A 19,233-nucleotide genomic window follows, 5' to 3' on the forward strand; every position below is an offset into this window, starting at 1 on the left:
GGGACTTATACACATGACCCATGGACATGAACAAAGGGGTAGGGATCACCTGTGGAAGTTGAGGGGTGCTAGGTAGGGAGAGCAAAGGGAAAAATTGGGACAAGTGTAACAGCATAATCAATAAAGTATAATTTAAAAGAAAAAAAAAACCCTGAATAACCAACTGAAGGCTTGCTGAAAGGAAATATTTTGCCCACAGCCAGTCCCAGACACTAGCCTACACCAGGGTCCTCCCCCACCCCGATCCCCCCAAAGAGATCCCAGAACCAACACACCCAGAGGCCAACCTCAGACAACATCAGAGCAGGATACAATTATCTTCACAAGAGGCATATCCAAAGGGAGATCTCAGCAGGCACCAGATCCTGCTGAGGTGAATTTGACTTTGTGTGGTCAATACCTGCACAGCAGCTCATACACTGTGGTTGGGGTTGATCTTCATGTCAGCCAGCCTGAGGGTTGACCACACACACAAATGGGCCAATAGCAATCAAGACTCAATTATAATAGGAGGGCCCACATAACCTACACAACAGACATTCCTAGAGCATCCAGCTCAGGTGATCAAGGAGTCTGTGCCACTGGGTCCCACAGGTCACCTGCTACATAAGGCTACCCTACCAAGACTGGGAGTCATAGCAGATTTACCTTATCCACAGGAACAAACACAAAGAGGCAGCCAAAATGGGGAGTCAAAGAAACATGCCACAAATGAAAGAACAGGAGAAATCTCCATAAAAAGAGTTAATTAAAAAAGAGGCAAGTGATTTTTCAGATAGATATATGGTTCCAAAAAAATTGTTATAAGGATGCTCAAAGAAATTAGTGAGAAATACAAGTAACTTAGTGAGAACTATAACAGCAATAAAAACCATAAAAAAACAACCAGTAAGAAATGAAGAATACAATATCTGAAATGAAGAATACACTGGAGGAATAAACAGTAGGTTTAATGAAGCAAAGGATCAAGTCAGTGACTTGAAAGACAAGGTAGCAAAAAAACACCCAATCAGGGCATCAAAGAGAAAAAAAATGTAAAAAAATGGGACTAAGAGGAGAATCAAGATGGAGGAGGAGTGAGTGGAAGTCACACTGACGTCCTCCCAGGACCATTCTGGAGTTACAACTAAATTGTGGGGAAATCACCTGGAACAAACAACTGAACAATAGCGAGAGAAAAACCTTATAACCTCGGACAGGCAGAAGAATCAGTTTTAGCGCAATCTAACTGGATTGCGCTAACTGGATTGTAAGGAGTGTGGTAGAGTCTAAAGAAGGTGGGCGAGACATCCACGGGCGGCAGCACAAGAAGGATATTGAAAGGGCCAGTTGGATCCCCCTGATAAGAGTGAGGTCTAAAGCAAAAGCAGGGATCTCCAGCCTACAGCACCAGAGCCCTCAAAGTACACAGAAAACAACCAACTGTGAAAAGCGGCAGGGTTGCTCTCTGTGAGAGACAGGTGGCTGGAGATGCAAAGAGCTGTTTAAAGGGCCTATGCATACATTTTTATTTGCAGCCACTTACCCTGGTCTCTTGCAAAGGTGGGGGCAGAGTGGGCTAGAGATAACTGAGGAGAGACTGGGGAAGAAGGCTTTCAGGAGAGAAGTGAGAGAGTAGCTGGTGGGATCTCAGTGCTGACTCATCCCCCATGCAGCAGTGGCCATCTTGGTCAGGCAGAGACCACTCCCCTGAGGGGCAGAAGCATCAGAGGACCGAATAACCCCGCACTCAGGTGGGATTCTGCCATGCCCTGAGCTGTCTAAGCCACCAGCTGAGTGCAGAGTGGCAGCCACGGATAGTAGATCCCTGACTAAAGGGGGTGCAGAGTGGCCTGGAAACAGTTGAGGAGAGACTGGGGATTGAGGCTTTGGGGAGAGAACAAAGAGAATGGCTGGCAGGCTCCTGGTACTGACCCCTCCCCCATACGGCAGCAGCCATCTGGCTCAGGCAGACCACTCCCCTGAGCGGCAGCAGCAGGAGAGGACCCAATAACCCTGCCTCCAGGAAGGACTCTGCCCCACCCTGCACTGTCTAAGCCTGACTGCTGAGTGCAGAGTGACTACATTAACAGCTGAAGGAGACAGCCACAGACAGTAGATTCCTGGAAGTCTCGAACAGACTGCCTAAGGTCAGACAGGGTCAACATCTGACATCATCAGAGGTAGATCCAGAAAGAAAAAATAGCAGTCTCCTACCATAAAAGTTCACACCGCAAAGCCAGGAAGTCAAGACAGATCAATTTAAGAAGCAGAAGCAAAAAGTATCACAAATAATGGGAAGACAAAGAAACACCCCCCAGTTGAAGGGAAAGGAGGGGTCCCCAGAAAGAGAACTAAATGAAATAGAAGCAAGTAAACTCTCAGATACTGAGTTCCAAACAACGATTCTAAGGAAGCTCAATGAGCTCAGGGAGCTCAGAGAGAATTACAAAAAACTACAGGAAAACTACAAGGAACTTACAGCAAACTATATCAGCATGAAAAAGGACATAGAAACTATCAATAAGAGGAAAGAGGAAATGAAGACTACAATTTCTGAATTGAAGAACACAGTAGATGGAATCAAAAACAGGCTAGATGAAGCAGAGGATCGAATCAGTGAGCTGGAGGAAAAGGTAGAAAACAGCTCCCAGAAAGAGCAAGAAAATGAAAAAGGCTCAAAAAGAATGAAGAGGCATTTAGAAAAATGCAGGGCAACCCGAAACATAATATCTATATAATAGGGATACCAGAAGGAGAAGGAGAGGAGCAAGGGATCGAGAACCTGTTTGAAAAAGTCATGATGGAAAACTTCCATAATTGGAGAGAAAAAGCGACACAAGTCCAGGAAGCACAGAGGGTCCCTTTCAAGAGGAACCCAAGGAGGCCCACTCCAAGACACATCATCATGAAAATGGCAAATATCAAAGACAAACAGGGAACCCTAAAGGGAGCAAGGGAGAAATAGGTAGCAACATATGAGGGAGCCCTGATATGGCTGGCAGCTGACTTTTCACTTCAAGCCAGAAGGGAATGGCAAGAGATACTCTAAGTCATGAAAAGCAAGGGCTGCAGCTAAGACTGCTCTACCCCTCAAGGCTCTCAATTAAAATGGAATGCGAAATAAGGAGTTTTCCAGACAAAAGAAGCCTAAAAGGATACACCTCCACCAAACGAGCACTGCAAGATTACTAAAGGGACTGCTTTAAGATGAAGAAAAAGAGTCTATGAATACCAGTTCATTTCACAGTTGCCAATACTTGATGTTACTAATATTTTTAATATGTATAAATATGATTATGACAATGATGTGCTATTTTAATTGTTCCTTTATTATTTGTTGAAACTAAACCTGTTTTTGTATATTTCTTGCATATTTCTATTATTTTTGAAAAGCTTTTAATGACCTTTTGGTATTCTTTATCCAGTTATTGATTAAAGGTTTGTAGAATTTTTTTCCCTAAAAATACACACACACACACACACACACACACACACACACACACACACACGTGCGCGCGCGCACACTACTCTTAACCCTTTTTCAGATGTGTGGCAAATACTTTCCTATTCTATTACTTGTCCTTTCACTTTTTTAATGTATATTACTATATAGTCTTAAAAGTTTAATATAGTCATATTATCAATATTTGACTTTATAGATTCTGGGTTTGAATATTTTACTTCAGGGTAAGAAAAATATTTGTATTTTCTCCTAAAACTCCTTAGATTCTACATATTGATTTTTAACTCACCTGAATATTTCTTGTATAATTTGTAAAATAGGGTTCTATATTTGTTTTATTTCAAGTAATAGTGGTCCATGCACCTTATTGGTTGAGTAAGCCTTATTTTCCCCATTGATTTGAAATGCTAATTTAATCATATATTACATTGTTAGACAGATATATACATTTGTTTCTAGAATTCTCATATTTCATTGATCTACTTGATTATTTCTGTGCTAGTGTCATGTTGTTTTAATTGCTGAGACTTTATGTAGGTTTTAAGTTTTTTAATATTTTATAATTGACCTTGACATTTAAAAAAATAAATAAAATCAATCTGCATTTAAGAAAGAAAGAAAGATGGAACTCCTACCTTTTACAACAACATGGATGGAACTGAAGAATATTATGCTAAATGAAATAAGCCAGTTGGTGAAAGACAAATATCATATGATCTCACCTATAAGTGGAATCTCTTCAACAAAATAAACTAATGAACAAAATAAACCACAGGCATGGAAACATGGAGCAGACTGAAAGTGACTGGAGGGGATGGGGAAATAGGACAATCATGGAAAGAAGGGGAAGGGAGTAGACAGAGAACATGTATGAATGACCTATGGACATGAACAACAGAGTGGGAATGGACTGTGGGATTGGGAGGTGGGGGTTGGATGGGTGGAGGGGGCAAAAGCGGAAAAATTGAGACAACTGTAATAGAATAAACATGATTTAAAAATTAAAAAATAAAACATTAAAAATAAATAACTAAAATATTTTCGGGGCAGGGGATGAGGCTAATATAAGGGATGTTTAGGATAATATGAAGTGTAACAATATCCGCATTTTGTGGGAACCAGAAGGAGAAGAAGGAGAGCAAGGGTTGAAAACCCATTTGAACAAATAATGACTGAATAATCACCTCCCTAACCTGGTGAAAGAAAAAGACAAACAAGTCCAGGAAGTATGGAGAATCCCAAACAAGATGAACCCAAAGAGGCCAACACCAAGACACATAATTAAAATGCCAAAAGTTAAAGACAAAGAGAGAATATTAAAAGTAGCAAGAGGAAGAAAGTTAGTTGCCTATGAGGGAGCTCCCATAAGATGACAGCTGATTTCTCAACAGAAACATTTCAGGCCAGAAGGGATTGGCAAGAAATATTCAAAATGATGAAAAGTAAGGACCTCAAACCAACACTACTTAACCTAGCTAAGTTACCATTTAAAATGGAAAGTGAAATAAAGAGCTTCCCAGATAAGAAAAAGCTAAAGGAATTTGTTACCACCAAACTATATTACAAGAAATGCTAGAGGGTCTTCTAGGAGGAGGAGGGGAAGGAGACAAAGAAACATGATTAAAAGAATAAAATTGCAATAAATACCTACCTATCAATAATCACTTTATAAATGGCTTAAATACTCCAATCCAAAGACATAGGGTAGCTGAATGGAAATGAAAACATGACCCATATATATAGTGTCTATAAGAGAGCCACCTCAGAATGAAAGATGTAAACAAAGTAAAAATAAAGAAATGGAAAAAGATATTTCATCAAATGGGAATGAAAAAAAGCTGGGGTAACAATATTAATATCTGATAAAATAGACTTTAAAACAAAGGCTATATTAAGAGACAAAGGACACTGCATAATGATAAAGGGAACCAATCCAACAAAAAGATATAACCCTTGTAATTATTTATGCACCTGACATAGGAGCACCTAAATATGTGAATCAAATCTTGGTAAACAGAAAGGGAGTGATTGGCAGTAACACAGTCATAGTAGGGAGTTATAGCACCCTATTGACTTCAATGGATAGATCTTCCAGACAGAAAATCATCAAGGAAACAGCGATCCAGAAGACACTCTAGTTCAGATGGATTTAACTGACATCTTCATAGCATTTCAGCCAAAATAATGTTCTTTTCAAGTGAATATGGAATATTTTCTAGGATATTCCTAGAAAACCACATGTTAAGACACAAAACAAGTCTCAGATTTAAGACTGACGTCATTATCAAGCATGTTCTCTGACCACGGTGGTATGAAACTAGAAATCAATCATAAGGAAAAAAACTGAAAAATGCAAAAAGACATGGAGGCTAAATAACCTGTTATTAAACAGTGAATGGATTAACAATGAGATCAAAGAAGATCAAAAGATACTGTGAAACAAATGAAAATGAGGACACAGCAACCCAAAATCTGTGGGAACACTGAAAACAGTCCTAAGAGAGAAATTCATAGCATTACAGGACTATCTCAAGAAACAAGAAAAATCTCAAATAAAAAAAATCTAATTTATACTTAAAGGAACTTGAAAAATAATAAACAAAGCCTAAAGTGAGTAGAAGAAAGGAAATAATAAAGATTAGAGCAGAACAAAGAACTAGTTCTTTAAAAAGATAAATCAGATTGACAAGCCTTTAATTTGATTCATCAAGAAAAATAAAAGACCCAAATAAAGAAAATAAGAAATTAAAAAGGAGAAGTAACAAGTGACACCAAGGATATACAAATGATTGTATGGAAATACTATGAGCAACTATATGCCAACAAATTGGACAATCTGAACAAAATGAATAAATTCCTACTAACATACAATCTTCCAAAATTGAATCAAGAAGAATCAGATAATCTGAATAGACCAATCACAACTAATGAAATTGAGGCAGTAATTAAAAACAAACAAACAAACCTCCCAACATACAAAATTCCTGGACCAGCTGGCTTCACAAGTGAATATTAGCAAATATTTAAAAAAGAACTAACACCTAATCTTCCCAAATGCTCCCAAAAACTCAAGAGGAGGGAAGGCTCTCAAGCTCATTTTATGAGGCCAGCATAAACATAATTCCAAAACCAGATAAAGACAATACAAAGCAAGAAAATTAAAGGCTAATATCTCTGATATACATAGATGCTAAAATCCTCAACAAAATATTAGCAAACTGAATACAATGATACAGTAAGAAAATCATACATCATGATCAAGTGGGACTTATTCCAGGGATGCAAGGTTGGTACAATATCTGCAAATCAATAAATGTGACATAACACATAAACAAAATGAAATACGAAATATAAAAATCACATAATTATATCAATACATGCAGCAAAAGTCATTTGATATAACCCAGCACCCATTTATGATAAAAACTTTCAGCAAAATGGGAATAGAAGGAACATATCTCAAAATAATAAAAGCCATATATAACAAACCCAAAGCCAAAATACTCAATAGGCAAAAACTAAAGTGTTTCCCTTAAGATCCGAAACAAGACAGGGATGTCTGCTTTCACTATTCTTATTCAACATATTACTGGAAGTAATCAGACAAAAAGAAGAAATAAAAGGAATCCAAATTGGAAAGGAAAAAGTAAAATTGTCAATATTTGCAGATGACATGATAATGTATGTAGCAAACCCTAAAGATTCTGCCAAAAAACTACTAGAACTGATCAATGAATTCAGTAAAGTAGCAGGATACAAAATGAATATCCAGACATAAGTTGTATTTTTGTGCACCAATAATGAACTATCAGAAAAAGAAACTAAGGAAACAACCCCATTCACAATTGCTTCAAAAAAGAATAAAATACCTAGGAATAAATTTAAATGAGGATGTAAAAGATCTGTACTCAGAAAACTGTAAGACAATGAAGAAAAATTAAAGAAGATGCAAATAAGTGGAAGCATATACTGTGTTTATGGTAGGAAAAATTAACATCATTAAAATGCCCATGCTACCCAAAGCAATCTATAGACTCAATGTAATTTCTATCAAGGTACCAATAGTGTGTTTTACAGAACTAGAAAAAAATTCCAAAAATTTATATGGAACAACAAAAAACTCTGAATAGCAATAGCAATCTTGAGAAAAAAGAACAAAGTTGGAGATATCATGATACCTGATATCAAAATATACTACAAAGCCACAATAATCAAAATAACAAGGCACTGGCAAAAAACAGACAGATCAAGGGAATAGAATAGAGAGCCTGGAAATAAACCCACACCTTATAGTCAATTAATATTTGACAAAGGAGGAAAAAATATACAATGTGGTGAAGATAATCTATTCAATAAATGTTATTGGGAAAATTGGACAGACACATGTGAAAAAAAATGCCTTCTTACACCATACACATGAATAAACTTAAAATGCATTAAACATTTAGTGTTAGACTGGAAGCCATAACAATCCTAGAAGAAAACAAAAGCAGTAAAATCTCAGACATTTCTCATAGCAACATTTATTTTTTTCTAATTTTTCTTCCCTGCCAAGGGAAATAGAAAAATAAATTAATAAATGGGGCTACATCAAACTAAAAAGGTTTTGCACAGCAAAGGAAACCATCAACAAAATGAAAAAAATAACCCATTGAATGGGGGAACATATTAGCCAATGATACATCAGATAAGGGATTAATATCCAAAAATTGTAAAGAACTTATAACTCAACACCAGGAAGACAACCCAATTAAAAATAGGGCCAAGGACCTGAATAGATGCCTGTCTGAAGAGGACATACATATGGCCAATAGACATATGAAAATATGCTCAACATCACTAATAATCAGACAAATAACAGTTAAAACCACAATGAGATATCACCTCATACTTGTCAGAGTGGCTATCATCAATAAATCAATAAATCAAACAACAGGTGTTGGTGAGGATGTGGAGAAAAGGGAACCCCTTAGGCACTGTTGGTGGGAATGCAGGTCAGTGCAGCCACTGTGGGAAGCAGTGTGGAGTTACATCAAAAAATTAAAAATGAAACTGCCTTATGACCCAGCAATTCCACTTCAGGGAATATACCCCCGAAAAATCTGAAACAAAAGAATATATGCACCCCCGTGTTCATTGCAGCATTATTTACAATAGCCAAGATCTGGAAATAGCCAAAGTGCCCATCTGTAGATGGGTGAATAAAACAGCTGTGATACATTTGCACAATGGAATACTACTCAGGTGTAAAAAGAAGGAACTCTCCCCCTTTGCTGCAGCATGGATGAACATGGAGAGTACTATGCCAAGAGAAATAAGTCAGAGAAAGACAAGTACCATATGATTTCACTTACATGTGGAATCTAATGAACACAATAAACTAACAAAACAGAAACAGATTCATAGATACAGAAACAGACTCACAGATACAGAGAACAGACTAACAGCTGTCAGAGGGGAAGAGGTTGGGGGGCTGGGTGAAAATTTAGGTGAAGGGATTAAGTAAAATAAAACAAAACAAAAACTCAGACACAGACAACAGAATGGTGATTACCAGAAGAAAAAAAGGATAGGTGGAGGCAGAAGAGGGTAAAGGAGGGATAAATAGTGATGAAAAGGGAAACTTGGGGTGGTGAATACAATACCATATACAGAGGATGTACTATGGAATCGTATACCTGAAACCTATATAATTTTATTAACCAATGCTACCCCAAGAAATTAAATAAAAATAAAAAATAAATAAAATTAGAATTCAGAGTTGCAAAGCAGGAAAGGCAAAGAAAATCAGGCATCACCCATGACCAGTTAAAAAGAATATTATAGGCCTGGCAAGGTATCTCAGTTGGTTAAAGTGTCAACCCAATACACCAAGGTTGTGGGTTAGATCCCTGGTCAGGGCATGTATAGGAAGCAACCAATGGTCCTGGCCAAGTTGTTCAGTTAGTTGGAGTGTCCATGCACCGAAAGGTTGCAGGTTCTATCCTTGGTCAAGGCACATATGTAGATTGTGGGTTTGATCCCTGGTCAGGGTGCGTACAGGAGGCAATCAATGAATATTTCTCTCTCTCTCTAAAATCAGTAAACATATCCTCAGGTGAGAATTTTTAGAATAGGATATTATGGGAAATGTTGCTTCATAATGATCAGAGGAAAAAGAAAGCCCTGACAATGACTTTCCAGACAATGGTAATGTTTGCAATTATCTTTTTCTGAAAATAAAGAAATAAACCATTGTTTAATATTTTAAGAAAGACAAAAGAAAAAGAAGAAAATCAATTGACTGTATATTTGTGGCTTTATTTCTGGACACTCTTTGTTTCTTTGATCTATTTGTCTATTCTAATGCCAATGCCACACTGTTTTGATTAATTAAGTTTATAGTAAGACTTAAAATTAGGAAATGTGAGTCCTTGGACTTGGTTATTCTTTTCAAAATTGTTTTTGATATTCTAGATCCCTTTTACTTTAAATGTAAAACTTAAGATCAATTTGGCAATTCCTAGAAAAAGCCTGTTGAGATTTTAACAGGTATTTTGTTGAATTTTTAGATCAATTTGTGAAGAATTAACAGGTTAATAATGACTTATTTAATCCTTAAGCAAGGTATCTCTCTCAATTTATTGAAGCCTTTTAAAATGTCTCAGAAATATATGGCATGGGGAAAATGTAGACTTAACGGCTATTCATATGGAAAATTATACAATAATAAATAATAATACAAGAATGAACTCTATGTTTCACGTATGCACAATTGTGTGTCTACTCTTGTCCCACCCTGTACTGTAGTTTTCAGCACACAGGTATACTTTTTTAAAAAGATATGCTTAAGTAGTTCATCTTTTTAAAACTGTTGTAAGTATTATTTGTTTTTTCGGTTTTAATTTCAATAGTCCTTTGTTAGTATAATTAAATGCTGTTGATTTTTACACGTTGCTCTTGTATCCTGTGATTTTGTTAAACTGGATTTCTTAGGGTTTTCTACATAGACAATCATGATGTGTGCAAATAGAGTTCTTTTCCTTTCCAATGTTTATGACATCATTTATTTGTTTGTTTTACTGCATTTGCCAGGACCACCTGTACAATGTCAAATAGAAGTGGTACGGCATCCTTGCCATACTCCTGATCTTAGAGGAAACATGTTCAGGGTTTCATCATGAATATAATGTTAGCTATAGCTTTTTCATAAATATTCTTTATCAGGTTGAGGACATTTTACCTATTTCTAATTTCCTGAGAGTTTTTGTGATAAACAAAAGTTGAATTCTTCCAAATGATTTTTCTTCCTGTACTTGATCATCTGATTTTTTCCCTCTATTCTGTTAGTGTGGTGGACTGTCCTGATTGATTTTTCAAATATGAAACCAATCTTGAATTCCTGGGATAAATACAACTTGATCACAAGGTATTATCCTTTTCATTATAGGTGAATTTGCTTCAATATTTTATTAAGATTTTCACATCTTGATTAATGAGGGATATTACCATGTGATTTTTAAAAAATCTTGTTTTGGCATCAGGGCTATGCTGCCTTCGTTAAATAAGTTGAGGGTTATTCTGTCCTCTAATTTTATAAGATAGTTTGAAATAAGTTTTATAAGGTAGTTTGAAGTAAACTTTATAAGATAGTTTGAAATAAATATATATAGTAATTCATCCTCATTTAAGGCCTCTGAACCTAGAGTTATTTGTTTTAACATGGCAATTAATTGTAAACTCAATTTCTTTTGTATATATAGGGCCAATCATCTTGTGTCAGTTTTGCTAATTTTTACTTTTCAAGGAATTTGACATTTAACTCAAGTTATCAAATATTGGCATAAACTTGTTTGTAATAGTCCCTTATCTTTTCATTATCTGTAAGATATATAATATTGTTTTCTCTTTCATTCCTGGTAGGGTTTTATAATTTTATTAACTATTTTAAAGAACCAACTTTTAATATCATTGATTCCTCTTCCTGTTGTTTACTTTCTGTTTTACTGGTTTCTGCTTTTATCTCTATTATTTTATTTCCTCTTTTACCATTGAGTTTTATTTGTTCTGTTTTAAATCTTCTTAAGGTAGTATCTTAGACTATCTTAAAATTTGCTTCTTTTCCATAAGCTTTTAAATTTATAAAATTTTTGTAAACTGTGCTTTAGCTACATTTCACACATATTGGTATTTTTTCATTATCACTCATTTAAAAATATTTTCCAATTTTCCATATCATTTTCTTCCTTGACACATATATTATTAGGTACTGTGTTGTTGAATTTTCAAATCGTTAGGTTTTTTCCTAGACATCATCTTTTCTTAGATATCATTGATATTTTTATATCACTATCAGGTACTAATTTCTATAATTAGCCTATTGTTATCAAAGACCATACTACGTGGATTTTAGTCATTTTAATCTTATTGAAACTTGTTTGATGGCTCAGTTTATGACCTTGGAAATAATGTGTGCTCTACAGTTGTTATGTATGTAGTTCTATAAATTTAGTTAGGTTAAGTTGGTAAATAGTGTTGCTACATGACCTCCACCCCATAAAAATTCTCAGCACTGAGTCTTTATTGAGTGCCCCGGGTAGGCAACGTTTCAGATGTGCTGTCATAGCTCATTGCTGGTAGAATCAGTGCATCTGTGTGACTGCACTGGGAGAGAAATTTTGAAAGCTTCCATCTGGAGTCCTCTGGACTTTTCTCCATGTGTCTCCTTCCTTTGCTGATTTTGCTTTATATCTTTTCACTGTAATGAATTCAAAGAACCAACTTTTGGTTTAATTGATTTTCTCTATTGATTTTCTGTTTTTAATTTTATTGATTTCTGCTCTGCAAATTAAAAAAATATTGCTTTTCTCCTGCTTACTTTGGACTTAATTTGCTATTCTTTTTCTGTTTCTTGAAGTTGGATCTCAGATAGTTAATTTTAGATTCCCTTTTCCCCTAATGCATACATTCAATGTTACCGGTTTCCCTGTAAGCACCGCTTCTGCTGCATCTCACAAATTTTGATAAGTTGCCTTTTCATTTGTATTTAGTTTAAAATTTCTCTTGAGACTTTTTATTTTTTTGGCCCATATGTTATTTAGAAGTATGCTGTTTAATCTCCAAATATTTTGGGATATTTGTTTGGCTATTTTTGTGTTATTAATTTCTAAATTTACTTCTGTTGTAGTCTAAGAACATACTTTATATTTCATTTGTTAAGGGGTATGTTATGGTCTTAAATGTGGTAGTATATCATGATTATTTTGTGTGAGCTGGAGAAGGTATTCTATAAATGTCAATTAGATTTAATTGAGGGGGCTGTTCAGTTAACTCTATACTTACCAATTTTCTGCCTGCTGTATTTGTCAGTTATTGGCAAAGGGCTATTGAAGTATTCAATTATAGTAGTGGCATCATCTGTTTCTCCTTATAGCTCTTTCAGTTTTTACCTCACATATTTTAACACATTGTTGTTAGGTGCACACGTGTTAAGGATTGTAATGTCTTCTTGGAGAATTGATGCCTTTATCATTATATAATGTCCATTTTTTTTCCCTGATGAGTTTCCTTGCTCTCAAGTATACTTTGTCTAAAATTAATATAACTGTCCTGGCTTTATTTTTATTGGTGTTAGAATGGTTTATCTTTCCCTTTACTTTTAATCTCTTTGTTCTTTGCATTTAAAGTAGGTTTATGTAGATAATATATAGTTTGGTCTTGTTTTCCTTGTCTCTCTCTGACAGTCTCTGTCTTTTAATTAGTATATTTAGACTATTCACTTTTAAAGTGATTATTGGTACAGTTGGATTAATATGTACTATATTTGTAACTGTTTTTTATTTCCCTCCCTCCCTCCTTCCCTCCTTTCCTTCCTTGGTCTTCTACTCTTTCTGCCTTCTCTGGTTTTAATTGAGCACCTTGTATGACTTAGTTTTCTCTCCTTTCGTAAGATGTAAATATCTCCTTTTCAAGTTGTCTTATGGTTGCTCTTTAGTTTGCAATATACATTTAAAACTAATTCTAGTTAACTTCCAAATAACTCTGTACCAGTTCACAGTACAAGAACCTTATAACAGAGTAGTGTTAATTCCTCCCTCCTGTCCTTTATAATACTGCTGTTAATTTCATTTTTCTTCCATAAACTATAATCATCCAATAATCTGTTGACATTATTTTGATCAAACTGTTATTTGTCAGGTAAGTTAAGAGTAGGAAAATGAAATATTTTGTTTTACTTTTATTTATTCATGTTATAACACTCTTCTTTATGTAGATCAGGGTTTCTGACCTATATCGTTTTCTTTCTCTTTATTGAACTTTTTACAGTTGTTTATTGTTACTTTATTACAGTTGCTCCAGTTTTTCCCACTTTGCCCTTCTCTGCCCAGCCCACACCCTGCTCCCTCAGTCAACCCCCACACCATTATCTATGTCCAGGGGTCATTCATCCGTGTTCTTTGACTAGTCTCTTCCCCTTCCTTCCACCATTATCTTCCTCCTGCCCTCCCCTCTGGTCACTGTCAGTCTGTTCCATGTTTCCATGCCTCTGGTTCTATATTACTTGTCAATTTATTTTATTCATTGGATTCCTCTTAAAGGTAAGATCATATAATATTTGTCTTTCACCATCATAATGTTCTCCAATTCCATCCATACTGTCACAAAAGGTGGGAGTTCCTTCTTCCTTTCTGCTGTGTAGTATTCCATTGTGTAAATGTACCACAATTTTTTGATTCACTCATTTACTGGTGGGCACTTAGACTGTTTCCAGCACTTGGCTATTGTAAATAGCACTGCTATGAACACAGGGGTGACTTGGGATTCTTGGGGTATATTCCCAGCAGTGGAATAGCTGGATCAAAAGGCAGTTCCATTTTTAATTTTTGGAGGAAATGCCATACTATTTTCCACCATGGCTGCACCAGTCTGCATTCCCACCAACAGTGCACTAGGGTTCTCTTTTCTCCACAGCCTCAGTAGCACTTATTTGTTGATATATTAATGACAGTCATACTGACAGGTGTGAGGTGGTATCTCATTATGGTTTTAATTTACATCTCTCTCTGATGGCTGGTGATGCTGAGTATCTTTTCATATGTCTATTGGCCATCTGTATGTCCTCTTTGGACAAGCATCTATTCAGGTCCTTTGCCCACTGGATTGTTTGTCTTCCTGGTGTTTAGTCATATGAGTTCTTTATATATTTTGGAGATTAAACCCTTGTCCAATGTATCATTGGCAAATATGTTCTCCCCTACGGTTGGTGGTCGGTTCCCTTTTCATTTTGATGGTGTTTTCTTTAGCCGTGCAGAATCTTTTTAATTTGATATAGCCCCATTTGTTTATTTTTTTTCCTTTATTTCCCTTGCCTTAGGACATATATTAGCAAAAATATTGCTACATGGGATATCTGAAATTTACTGCCTATGTTTTCTTCTAGAAGGCAAGTCTACAACAAATTCCTTCAATTTTTGTTTGTCTGAAAAGTCTTTATTTCTTCTTACTTTTGAAAGGTAATTTAGGTTGGTGGGCTTTTTCTTTGAATACTTTAAGTGTTTTACTGCATTATCTTCTTGCTTCCATGGTTTCTGAAGATAAGTCTGATGTCATCCTTACCCTGTTTCTCCTTAGAAAAGGTTCACCCCCACACCTGCCTCCTGGCTTTTTTCAAGATTTTCTTTTTGTCTTTAACTTTTTCTGTTTGAGAGTGATATGCCTACATGTAGATATTTTTATAGTCGTGTGTTTGGTGCTCTCTGAGCTTCTTGGATCTGTGGTTTAGTGTTTGTCATAATTCTGGAAAAATTTTATCCATTATCATGCCAAATATTTCTTCCATATTCCCATTACACATGTTGTACCTTTTGTAATATATTCCCTTATGGTACTCCCATTACACACCTTTTGTAATTGTCCCACAGTTCTTGAATGTTCTGTTTCTTTTTCCCCCCATTTTTTACTCTTTGCTCTTCCGTTGGGAAGTTCCTATTGGCCTATTTTTAGGTTCATTGATTATATCCTGATGAGCCAGCCAAGGCATTCTTTAATTCTTTTACAGTGTTTTGGTTTCTAGCATCTCCTTTTGATTCTTTCTTCAAATATCCATCTTTTTGCTTATATTATGTATTTGTTCTTACCTGTTCTCCACTTTTTCCATTAGTGTCCTGAGCATATTAATCACAGTTGTTTTAAATTCCCAATCTGATAATTCCAGCCACACCTGATGTCTGCCATTTTGCAATAACACACGGTAGATATGAACACATACTGTGGAAATGGACTGTCTGTGTTTGATTTCTGGCTCTGCTTATCAGCTGCAATAATCTTTGACAGGGTACCTGAAGTCTCTAGGTAGTACCTCAGTTTCCTCATTTGTGAAGTGGGAATACTCATGAAATCTTTTTCATTGAGCTGTCAGGAAAATCATCACATGAAAAGCACTTGGAATAACTTCTGGAGCAAAGCAAGCATTCTCTATATGTTATGTGATGATGATGGTGATGATGATATGATGATAATAATGATACAGCTATTGGTAGACCATAACAGCACACTCCCATTGTGAGGGCGATGTTGCACACACAATTCCCTCCCTCCCTCCCTTCCTTCAATTTGAATGTGAGTATCACTGGAGCAGTGAGACCTTCTCTGAGCCTTGTACATAAAAACACAGCCCTGCCCCTGGCTGCTTTCTCCCTACCCTGCTTTATTATCTTTCCATGCCAAGTATGACTATCTGACATGTTGTATGTTTCCTTTTTTTTTATGCTTCCCAGTCTCCTTCAACTTAAATGTAGGCTGCATAAAGACAAAGTCTGTCTTTAAATTTTTTTTTTAATTAAAATGGTTTTAGGCCAGTTTTTTCTATAAACACAAAAGGAAGTACTGTGCAGCTTCTTTATCTTATGTTTTCCAAGATATTTAATGACATTGGGATATATTTATATAGTACTATTAGCCCTGTGTGAAAGCTCCATAGGTGATTTGAAAAGCTAAGAGGAAATCTGTGACCAGAGCAGGATCCATCAGTGTAGGGATGGCCTGCGACCTAAACCCAGGTCTATCGGAGATCATAGTCCTCTGCCCTGAGCCACAAGTAATGTTTTTGACTTTTTCTTTCAGTATGAATACTTCAATGCTGTGCTGATAAATGAAAGAGACAAAGATGGGAACTTTTTGGAGCTGGGGAAGGAATTCATCTTAGCCCCAAATGACCATTTCAATAATTTGCCTGTGAACATCAGTCTGAGTGACGTCCAAGTGCCAACAAACATGTACAACAAAGGTAAGACTCATTGCCGCTGCTCTGTTCAGCGGATGGAGAGAAGGGTAGGTGGGGGTAGGGATGGCTGGTTTGGGATATTGTGTTATTTTGAAAAACACAATTATAATCAGGGTATGGCAGCATGAACTAGGTAGGTGAAGTGTGGGCCCATTCTGCTTGGAGACTCTGACTTGCTGTTTCCCCATGCTGTTTGCACGAAGCTCTTTAACATGTAGTTCAGGGCTTGGCAAGCTTTTTTTCTATGAAGGGCCAGATAGCAAATGTCTCAGGCCTTGCCAGCCATACGGCCAGTCTTGCAACTGCTCAGCTCTGCTGTTCTTGCACAAAAGCAGCCATAGACAATATGTAAGTCAGCGGATATGGCTGTATTCCAATAGAACTTTTATTTGCGAAAACAGATGACTATATTTGACCTGTTGGAGGTCATTTAATGACCCTTGGTGTAGTCTCTCTTCTTCCTCTGTTCCTTGTATTAAAATGTTCAGGAACTCCAGGGGTTGCGATAGAGTCAGCTGTGGTCTTTTTTAGAGTACAAAGCAGCAGGGACCTTAACGGGGCTCCCTGTTTTAGACTTACAACCCTCAAATGCAATTTTCGCATAGATTCTAGCATTATTTTCCCAAAGGTCTCATATGCCCATTTTAATTGGGATTGTACTGGCCAAGGACTGGACTCTGACATCAGATGAGCTCTGGTTAGACCCTGGATTTCACCTTTCAATGGCTGTGACCTTGGGTGTACCACCTCCTCCCTTGACACCTTAGTTTCCTCATCTATAGGATGTGGAGAGTAATTGTGTCTACATCATGGGGTGGTTGTGAGGATTAAACAGAGGATGTGAGTAAGCAGTTTAAGTTAACGATGTTAGCCTTGTCATCGTCACCATCACTGAGCAGAATTTTGCTCTGCTTTGTTACAATTGGGAGGCTCCTAAACAAAGAGCCATCTCCTCAGGAAAAAAATTCAGGAAGTGATGGCATCTTCAAAGTAAAATTCTGCCCTATTGTCTACCATTGAGGTTTCAAAAGTATCAGAGGCCAGTTTCCATCCCACATCCAGATTCTGTACCATGTACAAGAGCGCAGTGGTCAAGAGAAGGGCTCTGGGTTTGAATCCTACTCTTGCCCTTGCTGGCCCTCTGATCCTAAGCAAGTCACTTGGCCCCCTGAGCCTCAGCCTTCCTGGGGGATAAAGGTATCACCTCCCTCGCAGAGCTATTGTAAGGATATAAAATCACGTGTGTGCGGCCTGAACACAACCGTTATTCACAGAAAGTGCTTAGTCGCCTTAGCTGTCATTGTTATTATTGGGATATAACATGAATATAAAGTACATTTCTAAATTTTTTTAGGTCACTGTTTAAAGAGGTTGGTCAGTGATTAAAGAAACTGCTATCATGGTCTCTGAAGCAATCTTCTTGTGCCTCTTCTTTGTGGCTGGATACCTAGTGCCTTCCTTTCCGTGTTTACCTGTTAACCATCCTTAATACTCAGTGGAGGCACTACCCCATTCATGAATTGTTCTGATGGTTTTAGGGGACCTCATGGTGAACCAAATACAGCCCCATCCCTGAGGGGTTCACGTTTTACTTGGGGAATAAACAGGTATCATTAATCCTGGTCACTTTTATGGAAAGCCAGAGGTAGTGGGGGTACCAAGGAGAGGACCTGGTCACTCGCTCATGTGGCAGTGACACATTTGTCTTTTTCTTTCTCCCTCGTGGAAGAAGCGATGTCAGTCTGAACCACCCCTATGGGGCTCTGGACTGGGCTTTATCCTGTGACCTAATCTTTACCTTGGACTCCTCCTTAGAGGGCAGATTCCTGAGAACCCAAGCTTTCGAGGGCTGAGCTCAGTGTGGCTGGGTGGTGTTTCATTCTCCAGGGTGGTCTTGTCAGGGGATGAGGAAAACCCCCCTGTGAGCACTGTGGCTGGAAGAAAGCCATCCTCTCAGCCTTAAATACACACTCAACTGAAGATGAAAAATTAACAAGATTTTACAGAGCAATTTCAGATATAAAACAATTCAGAATGATCTTTTAAAATATGACAGCTGCTTCAAGGTTGTGCGGGCCATTAGCACCACTATCGAGAGAGATTTAATTGCACCTTGAGCTTTAAAGGCATAATTGTACTTTTTGATGGCAGCCACACGTAAGGGACCTGCACCACCATTGATCACACAGGCTGCAGATGTGTGGCTCTGAGCCTCACAAGGCAGAATCCTAAACGACAGTCAGATCCCTTGAGCCGTGGAGGTAAGTGATGATATTTAAAGTCATTCTCAGCAGCCCTTGTGGGGTCTGCCTATCACCCACACCCAGACTCAGTGGTCCCTGAGTCAGGCTGTGGGATCAGTCAGGCCTTCTATCTTGTCTAGTCTCTGTGAGGCAGTGAGTAGCTACCCAGGGGAGAGGGCTTCAGGAAAATTCCTGTCTCCATTTTACCTAATTCAAACCAGTCCCAAACAGTCTTTCTTCTTTTTGAGCTGCAGAAATGTATTTTATGTTTAGAGGACTCTCCA

At 37.2% G+C, this 19,233-nt stretch overlaps 1 protein-coding gene across 1 annotated transcript in view; it reads left to right on the forward strand.

Annotated features, from left to right (window-relative positions):
- The window catches only part of CACNA2D3 (calcium voltage-gated channel auxiliary subunit alpha2delta 3), an 860,744-nt gene that overhangs the window by 316,330 nt on the left and 525,181 nt on the right, over positions 1 to 19,233 (forward strand). Inside the window, exon 5 of the mRNA XM_054595275.1 lies at positions 16,547 to 16,709. Within this exon, the coding sequence (XP_054451250.1) occupies positions 16,547 to 16,709 (163 nt within the window). The remainder of the gene's footprint in view (positions 1 to 16,546; positions 16,710 to 19,233) is intronic.

This window comes from Pteronotus mesoamericanus, unplaced genomic scaffold (assembly GCF_021234165.1).
Source record: "Pteronotus mesoamericanus isolate MK-2021 breed Mesoamerican mustached bat unplaced genomic scaffold, CSHL_Meso_final scaffold_54, whole genome shotgun sequence".
Lineage (NCBI taxonomy): Eukaryota > Metazoa > Chordata > Mammalia > Chiroptera > Mormoopidae > Pteronotus > Pteronotus mesoamericanus.